General features: G+C 41.1%; 1 protein-coding gene across 1 annotated transcript; it reads left to right on the forward strand.

Moving 5' to 3' along the window:
* The first annotated feature begins 11,244 nt into the window (after positions 1-11,244).
* On the forward strand, positions 11,245-14,127 carry LOC147621886 (universal stress protein PHOS32-like). Its single transcript, XM_086822905.1, has 4 exons — positions 11,245-12,066; positions 13,168-13,277; positions 13,585-13,703; positions 13,790-14,127. The coding sequence occupies exons 1-4, from the start codon at positions 11,895-11,897 to the stop codon at positions 13,896-13,898; spliced, it is 510 nt and encodes a 169-aa protein (XP_086679031.1). The 5' UTR covers positions 11,245-11,894; the 3' UTR covers positions 13,899-14,127.
* Positions 14,128-15,376: the final 1,249 nt, after the last annotated feature.

Raw genomic sequence — 15,376 nt, forward strand, 5'->3', positions numbered from 1 at the left:
CACCCAATATGAAATTGCCTTTTTCACAGATTCAGCTATCTTTAAAACAATCATTTAATGAAATCATTGTGTCAATGATCATAATCCTCAAAATCTCTGGTTGAATCCCTAATTCCAATCATTCTTTCATTGGTGTACCTATGGCATCATTGGCAACCAGAACGCTCACCACCGGTCCACTCAGGGGGCCTTTTCGATAGTTCCTAGCGCACAGTAACCGGCAATATATTCACATAACAAAATGGAATTTTCGTTGAAGATCAGCAAGATCAACCAACGGATCCATATAAAAGAGCCATGGACTCATCCGTTGTGGACCAGCAAGGTCAATCAACCAGATCCATGCCCAAATTCATAAAACAACTCTTACTCCTTGTTCCAATATCTTCCACGACGCACGTGCAGGTATCTTTGGTGACCTAGAGCCCGAGCACCGTATGGTCAGCACCCTCTAGGATCCTTCGTAGAGTTAAGTGACCTAGCGCTTCACTCATAGGCCACTTTCTTAGTCCCTCATCCACCGGCGGAAGCTCACCAGTTTAATCAAGGCTAGTCAAGACCTCGACCGACCTTACTACACGAGACGTCCTCCATTGACTCTCTGTCAGCTGTTACAATTTTATCAGATTGGGTCTCCATGACCTCAGTCACAAGACGGTCAAAATGCTTCCCCAGCATTCTTGACATAAAATAGTATTTTAAAAACAGGTCATAAATACAGTTTCTATAACAAACTCTCATCTTTCCGCATTGTTTCACATCAATTCTCATTTATTTCATATGTATTCCCATTCTCATCACATCATTTCCCATTTCACCACATCTTTTCTCATTGATCCACATCAGATCTCATCTACTCGCATCTACCCATATCCACATCTCATCACATCACATTCATTCATATCTCATCCATTCAGACCACATCACATTCACTCACATCATATCTTATTCATTTTACCTCACATCTCATTCATTCACATCTATCCTGATTCACATCCCATCACATCACATTCATTCATATCCATCATATTCACATTCATTCATACCCATCACATTCACATTCATTCACATTCATTCATATTCATCACATTCACATCCACATATTTTTATGACACATCACATCTCTTTTCATCACATCACATTCTTTCACATACACATCTATATCCATTCTTTCACATATTCACATCAATTCTTTCACATATACATTCACATCCATTCTTCACATATACATTTATATCCACTTATATCCCATATCATTCATTTACATCCGGATTTACATGACATCACATCTGATCCATTCATTCCCATCTATCTGATTCACATCTCATCTCATCTCATCACATCTATTCACCTCACATTCTCATCACCTCTATTCACATCACATCCATCCATCCATCCATTCATTCACATCTATCTGATTCACATCACATCTATTCACCTCACATTCTCATTTCTATTCACATCACATCCATCCATCTATTCACATCTACCTGATTCACATCACATCTCATCACATCTATTCACCTCACATCTCATCACCTCTATTCACATCACATCCATCCATCCATTCACATCTATCTGATTCACATCACATCTCATCACATCTATTCACCTCACATCTCATCACCTCTATTCAAATCACATCCATCCATCCATTCACATCTATCTCATTCACATCACATCTCATCACATCTATTCACCTCACATCTCATCACCTCTATTCAAATCACATCCATCCATGCATTCACATCTATCTCATTCACATCACATCTCATCACCTCTATTCACATCACATCCATCCATCCATTCACATCTATCTCATTCACATCACATCTCTTATTGCATGGCCTATACAAGATGGATGTATTTGAGAAGTTACAACATGATGCTTGCTTAGTTTCTATGACGTGCTATGAGTGATGTAGAATTATGGCATGCACAATTCGGCCATCTAAATTATGGCAGTTTGTTATGCCTTCAAAGGCATAATATGGTGTCTAAGTTGCCAACTCTTGAGACCTCTGCTAGACATGTAGGTGAGGGGTGTATTCTTGGTAAAATGTATCAGGCATCATTTCCAAAGGATGGATCTGTGAGAGCTGTTAAGAAATTATAGCTTATACATAGTGATGTATGTGGTCCTATGAGGACACCATCTATTTGGAGATATCTCTACTTCGTCACTTTTACTGGATGATTACTCCAGATATAGCTGGGTGTATCCACTAAAGAAGTAGAACGCAGTAAGCTTGATGATAAGGCAGTTAAATGCATATTTGTGGGATACAGTTCAGAAAGCAAGGGATATAAACTCTACCATCCGGCGCCTCAAAGTAGATTTTGGTAAGTAGAGATGTTGTTTTTGTCGAAAACTCAATTCAGCCCATGCTTTCATGCAAAAAACAGTAGAATGTATGCTCATAGGACATGTTTGATTCGATCCTACCTTTGTTTAATGGAGGGCAGACATATATAGAGCAATTGAATGCTCAACCCAGTGCTAAAATTCAGCCTTTGCAGGTGCAAAATCAGCCTGCAAATCAGCCTTTTGATGAGGTAATTTATTGAGGATGTAGTGGATGAGGAGAGAGCAGACATAGAAGAATCTAGACGTATGCCAAACTGGCTTATGCAGACATTGAGAGATAGCAAGTTGGCAGCTCCTTTACCTAGCAGAACTCGTGCGCAGGTTCTCATCATGCAGATTCATGTTCTCATTTCTACTTTATGTAATGTGAGGAGGAACCTGTTTCCTTTGAGGAAGCACAGGATGATGATCATTGGATACATGCTATGTAGGATGAGTATAACTCTATACTCAAGAATGACACCTGGTATTTGATAGATCTACCTCATGGCAAGAAGGCCATTGGTACTAAGTGGGTTTACAAGCTAAAACGCAAAGTAGATGGCAAGAAGGCCAGACTTGTTGCAAAGAGGTATACCCAACAAAAGAGCATTGATTATGATGAGACCTTTACACCCAAAGTATCAATGCTACCATCTGCTTTGCAACCAAGTATGCGTGAATCTTCTTATACCATGCTCTAGGAGCCTGCTTAAGACCATAAAGAGTCTTTTTTAACCTGCATACTTTAGACTCTTCTCCTTTCATAGAAAAACCAAGAGGCTGCAATACATACACCTTCCCACCATTCAAGGATGTAATCTTAATGTCCAACTGATGTACATTCCACCGTTCAAGGATGAAATCTTAATGTCCAACTGATGTACATTCCACCCATGATGTGCTGCCAAAGCAATGAGATACCTAATGGTAATCATACGAGATTTGGGTGTAAAGGTCTCATCATAATCAATGCCCTTTTGTTGGGTATACCTCAATGCTACCATCTGCTTTGCGTTTTAGCTTTGGGTATACCTCTTTGCAAAGAGTGATCAATGCTACCATCTGCTTTGCAACCAAGTATGCATGAATCTTCTTATACCATGCTCTAGGAGCTTGCTTAAGGCCATAAAGAGTCTTTTTCAACCTGCAAAACCAAGAGGCTAGAACACATACACCTCCTCATGTAAATCACCATTCAAGGATGCAGTCTTAATGTCCAACTGATGTACATTCCACCCATGATGTGCTGCCAAAGAAATCAGATACCTAATGGTAATCATACGAGATTGGCGATTTGGCCCTTGGTTTTCAATTGCTGCATAAATCTGTCCTGTTTCCTCTTCCACTACTTCTGCTATTGTGACTGCTCTGGCTGCTGCTGCAGTCTGAGGCGGAACTTTTTCTATTTGGTTTCCAGTTATGGGAAGGAGTTTTGAGGCTACGCTGGATAGAGGTAGATGGCTGAGCTAGAGTTCTCCTAGGATTGCCTTGATTTTGACAAGATGGACCCAGTTATGGGAAGGAGTTTTGAGGCTGATCTGGACAGAGGCAGATGGCTGAGCTGGAGTTCTCCTGGGATTGCCCTGATTTTGACAAGATGGACCCTGATTTGACTGATAGGAAGGGGCTGGTCTCTGCACTCTCGATCCTTGACTGCCCTGTCCCCTTGACATGGCAGGAGTCGGGGAGTATTTCAGTCGGTGATCGTATGATTACCATTAGGTATCTCATTTCTTTGGCAGCACATCATGGGTGGAATGTACATCAGTTAGACATTAAGACTGCATCCTTGAATGGTGATTGTGACATGAGGAGGTGTATGTATTGCAGCCTCTTGGTTTTGCTATGAAAGGAGAAGAGTCTAAAGTATGCAGGTTGAAACAGACTCTTTATGGCCTTAAGCAGGCTCCTAGAGCATGGTATAAGAAGATTCATGCATACTTGGTTGCAAATGATTTTTGCAAACAACAATCCAACAGAGAGTACCCTCTATGTGAAGAGAGGAGTAAGGACACATTTCTGGTCATCGTTCTATATGTTGATGACATGTTGCTCTCACGAGACCCGATATAGATCAAATTTCACCCTTTAAGGCTGATTTGCAGTCATCGTTTGAGATGTCATATTTGGGGCCCTTGCATTACTATTTGCGGATTCAATTTATGCAGCGCAATGATGGCATTGTTATGTTGTAGTCTAAACATATACAGAAGCTATTGAAGCGGTTTAATCTTGAAGACTGTAAACTTATGGCTACACCTATGGAGATAGGTACTCGACTTAGTCTTCAAGATGTAGGAGACTCTTTTGATGCTAGTTTGTATCAGTAGGCTATTGGATCCCTTCTTTATATGTGAAACATGAGGCAAGATATACAGTATGCGGTCTCACAGTTGAGCAGATTTATGCATAATCCAGGTAAGAAGCTTGGCAGGCTGCTAAGTGGGTTTTTCGCTATTTATATGGCACTCAGTATTTTGGATTATTTTATCCAAAGGGGGATGAGTCATAGCTGCATGCTTTCAGTGATTCAGATTGGGCTGGATGTTATGACACACAAGTGTCCACTAGTGGGTTTTTCTTTCACCTTGGTGATTCATGTAAATCATGGCTCAGCAGAAGCAGCCTACAAGTGGCCACTTCCGCTGTGAAGCTGAGTACAAAGCAGGTTTTGTTGAAATATGCAAGTGAATGGGTGTGTGCGTGAACAAGTCCTTAGCTAGAGATTGTAAAAGGGAGTTCGTAATTGAGTGGATAGCAGTGAAAAGGTGAGAAGAATCCACTAGATAAGAGAATCAAGGGTATCATGAGTGAATCAAGGGTATCATGAGTGAATATAGGGGTGTGGAAAGATTTTAGGAAAAGGTGTCCCCAAATGTAGGGGAACTGGCAAAAATTAAAGAGAAATCAAGGGAGTGGGTGCTTGGCACTTTGTGGATGTAAAAGCTATAAATTGAGGCATTGGCCTAATGAGAATGTGTTGGTATTTAATCTCCCATGCCTACTCTATTGCATTGAGTGAATTGTTCACTAATCACTAATCACTAATAACTACTCTATTGCATTGAGTGAATTGTTCACTAATCACTTGGTAATCACATGCTTAATCATGTCTTGCCTCATATTTGATCCACCATAGCCCACTCTTGCTTGCATTTCTAACATGGTATCAGAGCCTAGGTCTAGGGTTAGGTCCACATTAGCTTAGTGATGAGATTAGGCATGGTTTTAGTAATTCCTAGTAAATAGGATCTGGACCTACAGCTGTTGGAGGAGCTCCCTCTCCCTTCACACACATCCTTTGCCCAAGCCCTTTTAGAGGCACAAACTAGACCCATTTCTCCACTTGTAGCTCAAAGGGTATGGTAAAATTCAACCAGATCGGCGAAATTAGCAAGCGATAGTAAATTTGCCAAAAACGCTCCATACGATGAGCTTGTTTAGAATTTATCTAATTCTCCAACTAGACTTGGGGGTTTTCAAGCATGCTCTACAAGCTGGTGAAGACGGTTTTTGATTTCATCAAGCCCATAGTGAGATCGAGCACTGTGCACAGTCAAGAAAGTGCCTCTGTTAATCACTTGATTAATCCTTCATTAATGCTTCAATCTTGATGTTTGTGGGCTCAAAACATATCTGGACACATTTATCTACTACTATCTTGAAGCATTTTGAGATTAGATTTGTGCAAGTGGATCAATTGAAGACTCCAAGTGGGGATAGCTTTCTGCACAATGAACAGTGAGGCACCTTTTCCTCCTAGAATCTACTAGAGCAAGGAAGTTGATTTTAAGTTGCATAAGATAGAAAGAGCTCTACTAGAGCAAGAGAACAAGGTCAAAGAGAAGAAAGAATTGGACCCAACAACTCGAGAGGAGAAAGCACTCTACACCTGAGGAGGCCTCACACGAGGACGAGGACGAGGAAGAGGCAGGGGAGGAGGAAGGACCTTCACTTGCCACAACTGTGGGAAGCCAGGACACATGGTTAGAGACTGCTACAGCAAACCAAATGAAGAAGGATCGGCATCGGAAAACTTCATGGAGACTCTCAAGGAAGAGGAGTCAGAATATCTTCTCTGAGAGAGAAAGAGAGAAACCCCACAACCCAATGTAACCTGCCCCAATAGAGTAAAACCACCTTCTGAGCCACCGATGATGTAGGCCATGTGGTAGATGTATGTGTGAGCACTTTAGTCAAAGTTACAGGCACTTGTAGTAGCCTTGGACAAATAGAGAGAAAGTGTTGACAAGGACTATGAGTTAGGGACTTGAGGCACTGGTCGCGGGCTACCAAGTAAGAGGGAAACTTGGTAGAGGGTCCATGTGTGCTAGAATTATTCACTTGAGGGGAGGTGTTGAAATATGCAAGTGAATGGTGTGTGCAGGAACAAGCCCTTAGCCGGAGATTGTAAAAGGGAGTCCATAATTGAGTGGATAGCACTGAAAAGGTGAGAAAAATCTACTAGATGAGAGAATCAAGGGTAGCATGAGTGAATATAGGGGTGTGGAAAGATTCTAGGAAATGGTGCCCCAGATGTAGGGGAGGTGGCACAAATTAAGGAGAAATCAATTGGCACCTTGTGGATGTAAAAGCTATAAATTGAGGCATTGGCCTAATGAGAATGTGTTGGTATTTGATCTCCCATGCTTACTCTATCGCATTGAGTGAATTGTTCACTAATCACTTGGTAATTACTTACTAATCATATACTTAATCATGTCTTGCCTCATATTTGATCCACCATAGCCCTCTCTTGCTTGTATTTCTACCAGCTTTAACAGCAGCTACAGTTGAGTGTGTGTGGCTTAGACGTCTTATGGTGTGTGGGATGGGGAGCTTATTAGAAAAGCAAGACTAGATAGATGCTACATGTCCTTATCCCTTAGTAATGATTTCCTAAACTCCAAGGTTAAGGTGATAAGATCTATAGTTCTCTCTGTTCACTTTCCTATTTTATACCTTCTTGAAAAAACCACCCAAAAAGTTAGAGAGGGGTGGTCCCACACTGATTCTCAGATCTTCCAACTCCCTACAATTATGTAGGTATAAAATAAATCTAGAAAGATAGCTTCCAACAAGTGGTCCACTCCCTAGTAAAAGCTTGGGTCTCGACAGCTATGAAGAGTATACTCAAAAGCTATAGATATACATTATAAATGAGAAGTAGTAAAAAGGTGGAGAGATTGGTCGATGAGGGAAACCAGAATTTTCAAGAAGACCTAGTAAGGAAAAAGACAGAACTAAAGAGAGAAGAAAAGATTAGCTACTAACATCTGATAACCCCTAATTTTGGTACCAAAATAGTATCAACAAAGTGTTCTAATTATCTTATCAACCTTTGTTGGGATTCATGTCTGTGAAAATATTATTGTAATATGTTTTTACCACTTTGTAAGTGATTAGCTTATTAGTGGGTCTGCAAACATGTAAAAGCCAATGTACATTTAAACATTTGCTCCTTACTTTGGTAGTATGGGAATCTTAGTAAACTAGAAGAATAAAGCCTGAAATTTGAACTTTATGGTAAAGAAAGATGTACGCTTTTTGAAAATTAATAAAATATGACAAGAAAAGGTGGAAAGTTGGTTAAGGGAGATGCATGGCTTACTCTCTCTTTTAAAAAGGGAAGAGAGGATAAAGAAAGATGTATGCTTTTTGTAAATTAATAAAATATGACAAATACAAGTGGAAAGTTGGTTGAGGGATTACACGGCTCTCTTTCAAAAAGGGAAGAGGACACTTTTTTCAAACTCTCTTTCTCTTTCTCTTCTTGTTCTTGTTCTTGCTCTATCTTGTGCAACCATGCCTCCATCTAGTGATCACTTTCCTATTTTATGTCTTAAAAAAAAAAACCACCCAAAAATTCCGAGCGGGGTGGTTCCACATTGACCCTCAACTCTTCCAACTCCCTATAGTCAAGAAGGGTATAAAATCAATCTAGGAAGATAGCTTCAACTCCACAGCAAAAGCTTGGGTCTAAGCTATGAAGAGGATACTCAAAAGTTCTGATATACATTAAAAGAGAAGTAGGAAAATTAAGAACCCTCAAAAGAGAGAAACAAATGCTAAGGTGTAGGAGCTGGAGAGAGATGAGGGGAACCAGAATTTTCAAGAAGACCTAGTAAGGAAAAAGATAGACCTAAAGAGAGACGAAAAGATTAGTTGCCATTGTCTAATAACCCCTAATTTTGGTACCAAAATAGTATCAACAAAGTGTTCTACATCGGTAAAATTAATTATTTTATGAAACTTTGTTGGCATTTATGCCTTTGTGAAAATCTTATTGTAATATCTTTTTACCACTTTGTAAGTGATTGACTTATTAGCGGGTCGACAAAATATGTAAAAAGCCAATGCACATTTTAACATGTGCTCCATGGGAACCATGTCATAACTAGAAGAATAAAGCCTCAAATTTGAACCTTAGGATAAAGAAAGATTTACGCTTTTGGAAATTAATAAAATATAGCAAGAAAATGTGGAAAGTTGATTGAGGGAGTTGCATGGCTAAGTCTCTCTTTCAAAAAGGAAAGAGTGCACTCTTTTCAAACTCTCTTTCTCTTCTTGTTCTTGCTCTACCTTATGCAACCATGTCTCCATTTAGTGATCACTTTCCTATTTTATGCCTTCTTGAAAAAACCACCCAGAATGTCTAAGCGAGGTGGTTCCACACTGACCGACAGCTCTTCCAACTCCCTATAATTAAGAAGGGTATCTCCCCAGCAAAAGCTTGGGTCTTAGCTATAAACAGGATACTCAAAAGCTATTAATATATGTTCAAAGTGAAGTAGGAAAAATAAGAACCCTTATAGAGAAAAAAAATGCTAAGGTGTGGGAGCTAGAGAGACTAGTTTTTGAAGAGGGAAACCAAAACTTTCAAGAAGACCTAGTAAGGAAAAAGACAGAAGAAAAGATTAGCTGTTAACATCAATTTTGGTACCAAAATAGTATCAAAGTGTTCTACATCGACAAAATTAATTATTTTATCAACCTTTGTTGGCATTTATGCCTTTGTGAAACTCTTATTATGATTTATATTATCTTTTTGCCACTTTATAAGTGATTGCCTTATTAGTGGGTCTACAAATATGTAAAAGCCAATGAACATTTAAACATTTGCTCCTTTCTTTGGTAGCATGGGAACCTTAGTCAAATAGAAGAAGAAAGTCTCAAATTTGAACCTTAGGATAAAGAAAGATGTATGCTTTTTGGAAATTGAGAAAACATGGCATGAAAATGTGGAAAGTTGGTTGAGGGAGTTTCACGCCTAATTCTCTCATTCAAAAAGGGAAGAGAGGATGAAAGAAAGATGTATGCTTTTTGGAAATTAATAAAATATTGCAAGAAAAGTTGGAAAGTTGGTTAAGAGAGTTGCACGGCTAATTCTCTCTTTCAAAAAGGGAAGAGTGCACTCGCTTCAAACCTATTTCTCCCTCTCTTCTTTTTCTTGTTTTATTTTGTGCAATCATGTCTCCATTTAGTGATGATTTAGAGTGAAATCAAGCAAGTTGATGAAAATAGCTTAGTTGTGCGTGTAGTTTTTGGCCATTTTCTTCTGTTAATTACCTTCCTTAATCCTTCCCAAAGCTTAGAGCAAAGCTCTTAGCCTAATACTTGGCTAGCTTTTACCTCAAACTAGACTACAAAAACATGCATATTCATTGTTGGTACCTTCATTGAGAGAAGTAGGCTTTGGAAGGTGCGCAAAGAAGGATTAATGCAAAGCTTTAGTGGTTCTATTCTTTAGTTTCTTCTAGTACTATCAATTTTAATTTTCAAGGAGGTGGAGATAGCCATGCCATTATCTGAGCTAGATTGAGAGAAATTAGGCAAAGAGTAGATGATGCACACACGTATCACAAGCTTCCTAAGGAAAGGGCCATGAGTATAGAGTGTGGTAGGGCATCAAGCATTATTGGTTGTGCAGAGAAGACAAGCACGCCCACTTGACAAAAGTGTATCACATCAAGAAGAAGCAAGTCAACAATTTTCAAATGCATAGGTTAAAGTCCAAGCCTCCATGCATAGGTTAAAGTCCAAGCCTCCATGCTAGACTTGGTTGCCACATGAACTCTAATGCTCAGAGGAGAGAGGAACTGTGGTGGCTACTTGAAAATTGTCCTTTATCTCCATGCTTCATGAGACGGCAATCATACATGAGGCTCACCAAGCTCACAGGTAAGAAGCGAAAGAAGAAAATGATGGCGCCCTTAAGAAGCGAAAGAAGAAAATGATGGGGCCCTCAAGAGCACTACCTATGCAACACTGTACATGTGTGGATATGTTCGAAGCAACTATGCCAGCCACATCATACACATCCATGCATCGCCTAGCGGTCAAGAAGTAGCAGATGGACTGAGGCGAGATGTTATAGAAGACACCATCCACAAATCATCCACTTGCAGAAGAGCAAGTTGTTTTGTGAAGACCATATATCGCTTGGATAAGGTTTGCAATAGCCTTAATTCAGAAAGGTTTACAAGATGGTGGGTGTGTGAATGTTCTGTGCAATCTGCTATTCGGAGTCGATGTCGAGGCACGAGATATCTGATGCCGAGCACACCAGGGGGAGGACTCACGAGAATCTCTCAAATATACTAAGCGTAATAAAATATTTGAGGCCGGAGCTAGTTTTCTTTTTTAATGAAAGCCAAAGAATTCAAGCTAGTTTAAATTTCAAGTATCACCGTTACGCGGCTAATTGCAGAGCAGCGTGTCACAGTGTTGAGAGACTGCAACCACCAAGGATGTGGGCTGTAAAGCTGCCGCGTCCCGTCAGGCTTCAGGTGGATCCAACGGCTGCGATTGCATCCCTGTGTCCCACTCCCTGAGGAGGGGGATCTTAGATTCTCTGTGCCGGCACGGCACCGGCAGCCTTGGTCGTGGCGGTGGCGTGAATAGCTCTACCCTCTAGGAGTCTAGTTATGCTCTAGTGTCATCGCTTTGGAGCTGCCATCTTGCAGCACAATTGGGGCTTTCCCTTAATTAGGGTTCGGTAACAATCAGGATCGCGGCAATTCGGCTTAGCGGGTTTGGATATGGCAATTACGATTCTAGCATGGTGGCAAATAAGGGTTTGGAATCCCTAATCATGTCTGATTAGGGGTGTTTTCTTAAATTAGGGTTTGACAGTGTTTAGGGTTCGCAGATTCTGTGGCCCACCTTACAGGAAAAGAGGTAGGAATTTGCCCTTTTCTCTTCTTCCGCCAGCAATGGGTCATGCCTTCGCTGGAGGGTTGACACATTCTCTAAGGTTTGCCCCACCATCACACAGAAAAGCAAGATGGTGAGATGCCCTCCCCTCAGAGCTCGCTACCTATAAATAGGACGAAAGGAACCTTGAGCATGCACAGGGTTTCTCTTGCAGTCCAATTAGGGTTTCTGTGTAGATCAAATCAGGGTTTCTGTGGCTTTCGTGTACGTCAAATTAGGGCATCTGTTTACCTTGGATTCCTTGACTCTCTTCTGCGTCTGTGCCCTTTAGGTTTCTGTTTTTGTGCCTTTTCTGCCACTAGGGTTAGGGTTTCTGCATAGCAAGGGTATGGCATCCAGGCGCATAGGAATCGCATTGGATTTCTCCGCGGGCAGTAAGTATGCTCTGGAGTGGGCATTGAAGAACATAGTGAAGGAAGGAGACCATCTCATCTGCATCATTGTCAACAAGAAGCTCAAGGAGGTGGGCGAGATGCATTTGTGGGAAGACGGCGGATCTCGTAAGTAGTAAATGCTCTACTGTTTTTGATCTTCTGAATCAGGGATTAGTGCTGAATTTCGGGGTCATTCTGTCCGTCAGTCATGGGCTTTGATCGTCCCTGACTGACCCGCTGAGGCAGGATTCACAAGCTTCCTGCCGGAAGCTGTGGCTACCCTGGAAGAGCACGATTGGTAATCGTATGCAATATGCATTTGCAGGCCTCAGGCCTAGACCCCAGTCCAATTCCCGGCCGCCCGCCCCGGTTTCTGTCTTCAAAACAGGATTAACAAGCCGGGAGCTGTGGCTTCAATGCAGGATTCACAAGCTTTTGGCTCAAAGCTGTGACCCACTGGCAGTGTTCACAGAAAACCTTTTCTTTTTTTGTTCAAAACTTAAAGCCTTAAGATTTTGGAGGTTTCTGTTGAGAATTTGCATTGAATTTGGCAGATTTTTCAATAGTGAGAAAGGGAAATCCACGGGTAGAAGCCAGAATGCTGCAGGTCCTGATGTCTTGAGTTCAACCTCATGTCTGCTTTAGGTCGGAAGCATTTTGATGGAGCAGATGCCTGGGGCCGCATCTTTGTGCTGCTGAATCAAGACCTGCTGGGTGGCATGTTCTGAACCAAGCCTAAGGCTGGTTACAGACTAGCAGCCCAGCTCCCACCCATCCCCCTTTTTAGCTGACACCCTTGTAAAGGGGAAGATCTTCCCCACCCAGATGCCTCATGGACTGGGAGTCTCCCCTGTCCATCCCCTGCCCAACCTGCAGTTTTAGCTGACACCAAGAGTCCAGTCTTAAGTTTAATGAATGGGTTTTTAAATCATTTAATATAACTGTGTAAATAGGTACTTTATGGCTGCTAGTGAATGACTGTTTTTAGTATATGAATGAGGTGGCATAAGTTGATTGGCATGTGTTGATGCATGAGGCTGTTAATAGTGGGTTGTGCTATGAACCCTACCGATCTGGCATCAGCATATGCATTCTTGTTCTCTCATTGGTGCATACACTTTTCGTGTTCGTGCACTGTCGACGTGAGCATGTTTGTGGTGGATGTTCTTTTTGGACCTTGTTAAAAAAAGGTAAATCAAGCTTTGACCAGGGGTTTTGTCTCTCCAGCATTGATCCCTCTCTCTGAATTTGCAACCCATGGGGTTTCTACAAAGTACGGAGTTGCCCATGATCTACAGACCCTCACTGTACTGGAGCACGAGGCACGAGAGAATCAGGTGGGATCTCTGGCTATTCCTACCACCTCATCTTGTTCATTTTCCTTTGGGGTATTCCATCATGTTCCCTGCATTGCGTAGTCCCATGCAGCCATCAACTTTTTCCTTCAATATCTGCTTTACTCCATGTTGTTACCTGCATAGCATAGAGTCCCTACTGGCTCTTGTTACTTCTAGATGAGGTAGTCATGCTTATCAGTCTCTCAGTATGTGTAATGTGTGGCTTCGTTCTGCTCATCATGAGCCTCATGGCATTCTACTGTGGGATAGGTGGCTTAGTTATGCCCATGCTTCTGTGTGCATGCAGCTCGAGGTTATCTTCAAGATATATTTGGGGGATGCAAGGGAGAAGGTTTGCGACGCAGTGGTTGATCTACCTCTAGATTGTATAGTGATGGGGAGTCGAGGCACGGGGACAATAAAGAGGTATGTGTCTTTGGGGGTCAGTCTTTAAATTTGAGTGCACATGAGAAACAATTGCTTAATTCAGATTTCAACTGTTTCATGTGCAGGGCAATGCTAGGTAGCGTCAGCAATTACGTGGTGAATAATGCTCCCTGTCCTGTGACTGTTGTAAAACTTCCGATTGATATCAGTGCATCTGATGGCTATGCCAGATGAGAGTTGTAAAACATCCAACCATTTTTTGTAAAGGGCAGTGTACATATGGGCAGGGAACATTGTGAAAGTCTTCTTTTTTCTTTTTGGCATCCTATGCCAAGCTACCTTGTTTTCGTCTGAGTGTAGATTCATACTGCAAATTTGGTTTTGCGGTGACTCAAAGGCAATATGTTTACACTTTTTTTTTGTAAAAGGCTATGTTCTATTGCTTCACTTTACAAAGAAAGAAGTCCTCAAAGAATAGGCAAACTTATTCAAAAGCAGTCACAGACGCTAAAAGCACTGAAAAACAAAGCCGATTGGCCATCATCTATCTAAAGCATCGCTATAAAAACAGTCTACATTTGAGTGGCAATTTACTATGCCAAATTTTCTTTAGGTTTTGTTTTTTGTCTTAGTGAGGAGCAAAATTTTATTAACTTGATCAACAAACCAAGGCGTAGGAATAATTATATCAAAGTAACCAAAACTTGAGGGAAAGAGAATCTAGGATAAGGTCCAAAATCTACCCTATGGAAAATCCAATTCTTTGTTCCTTCACCATCTAGAACAACCGTAAGGAGTAACAGGTTGCAATTGTTCTTGTAACATACGACATAAAGGTCTGTAGTGCATACCCAAGTGCCAATAGCTTTGAGCTGGAAGAAAGGACAAAACATTTCCTTCAACATCAACGCCATCTCACACACACACACACACACACACACACACGCACGCACACTCCCTCCCCCCTTACCCTTGCCTTTGAAAAACTCTCTCTCTCTCTCTCTCTCTCTCTCTCTCTCTCTCTCTCGATTCTCTTGAGGTTGTATCAGTTCTTCCTTGAGGCAACATAAGGTATGCTATTGGAGCCACTTGGCCCCTTGAGAGGTGTTATTTGAAGAACATTAACCTTAAATAATAACCTAACTATTGATAACCATAAGCTTGGCTCACATCATCAACTTTCCTCATGTATAGGAAGAACTTGGACAAGATTACGTACTTTAAACACTCACATTCTAAAACATTTTGTTGAGCATGGGTTTTGTGGTGACTTCTACAAAAGGCTCTTTTGCAAGCATAGGTGAGGTGAATTTAATAGAAAGCTATATAGGGTGGAAGCATAGGGTGATCTAGCAAGATGTGGAAGCATGGTCTTATGGGTCAAAATAAGGTAAGGAAAAGTTCATTTCAAAAACAAAAAAGTCAATACTTCTGGATGTGATATTGATTGACAAAGGGTTGGAGTTGCCCAACAAAGAGACTTTGACTAATTTCTTTCCAAATAGTGAGTAGTTAAAGAGAATTCATGCAAGCCATTATAATTGAGCTAGTTCATTTCTAGAGAAATTTGGAGGCATAGAATGAAAGAGGATGCGTTAGGGGATTTGGGAGGTCTTTTTGAGAGAGAGAGAGAGAGAGAGAGAGAGAGAGAGAGAGCTTCAAGTTCTCTAACCTTGGGAAGACATATCTTACCTAAAGTTTTTTTTTTAAAT

Source organism: Cibotium barometz, chromosome 29 (assembly GCF_041138505.1).
Source record: "Cibotium barometz isolate CiBa-2024 chromosome 29, ASM4113850v1, whole genome shotgun sequence".
NCBI classification, from domain to species: domain Eukaryota; kingdom Viridiplantae; phylum Streptophyta; class Polypodiopsida; order Cyatheales; family Cibotiaceae; genus Cibotium; species Cibotium barometz.

Coding starts and splice junctions, on each gene's coding strand:
- LOC147621886 (XM_086822905.1), top strand. CDS start 11,895: ATGGCATCCAGGCGCATAGGAATCGCATTGGATTTCTCCGCGGGCAGT. Junction 13,278..13,584: donor ACGAGGCACGAGAGAATCAG/GTGGGATCTCTG, acceptor GTGTGCATGCAG/CTCGAGGTTATCTTCAAGAT. Junction 13,704..13,789: donor GGCACGGGGACAATAAAGAG/GTATGTGTCTTT, acceptor TTTCATGTGCAG/GGCAATGCTAGGTAGCGTCA.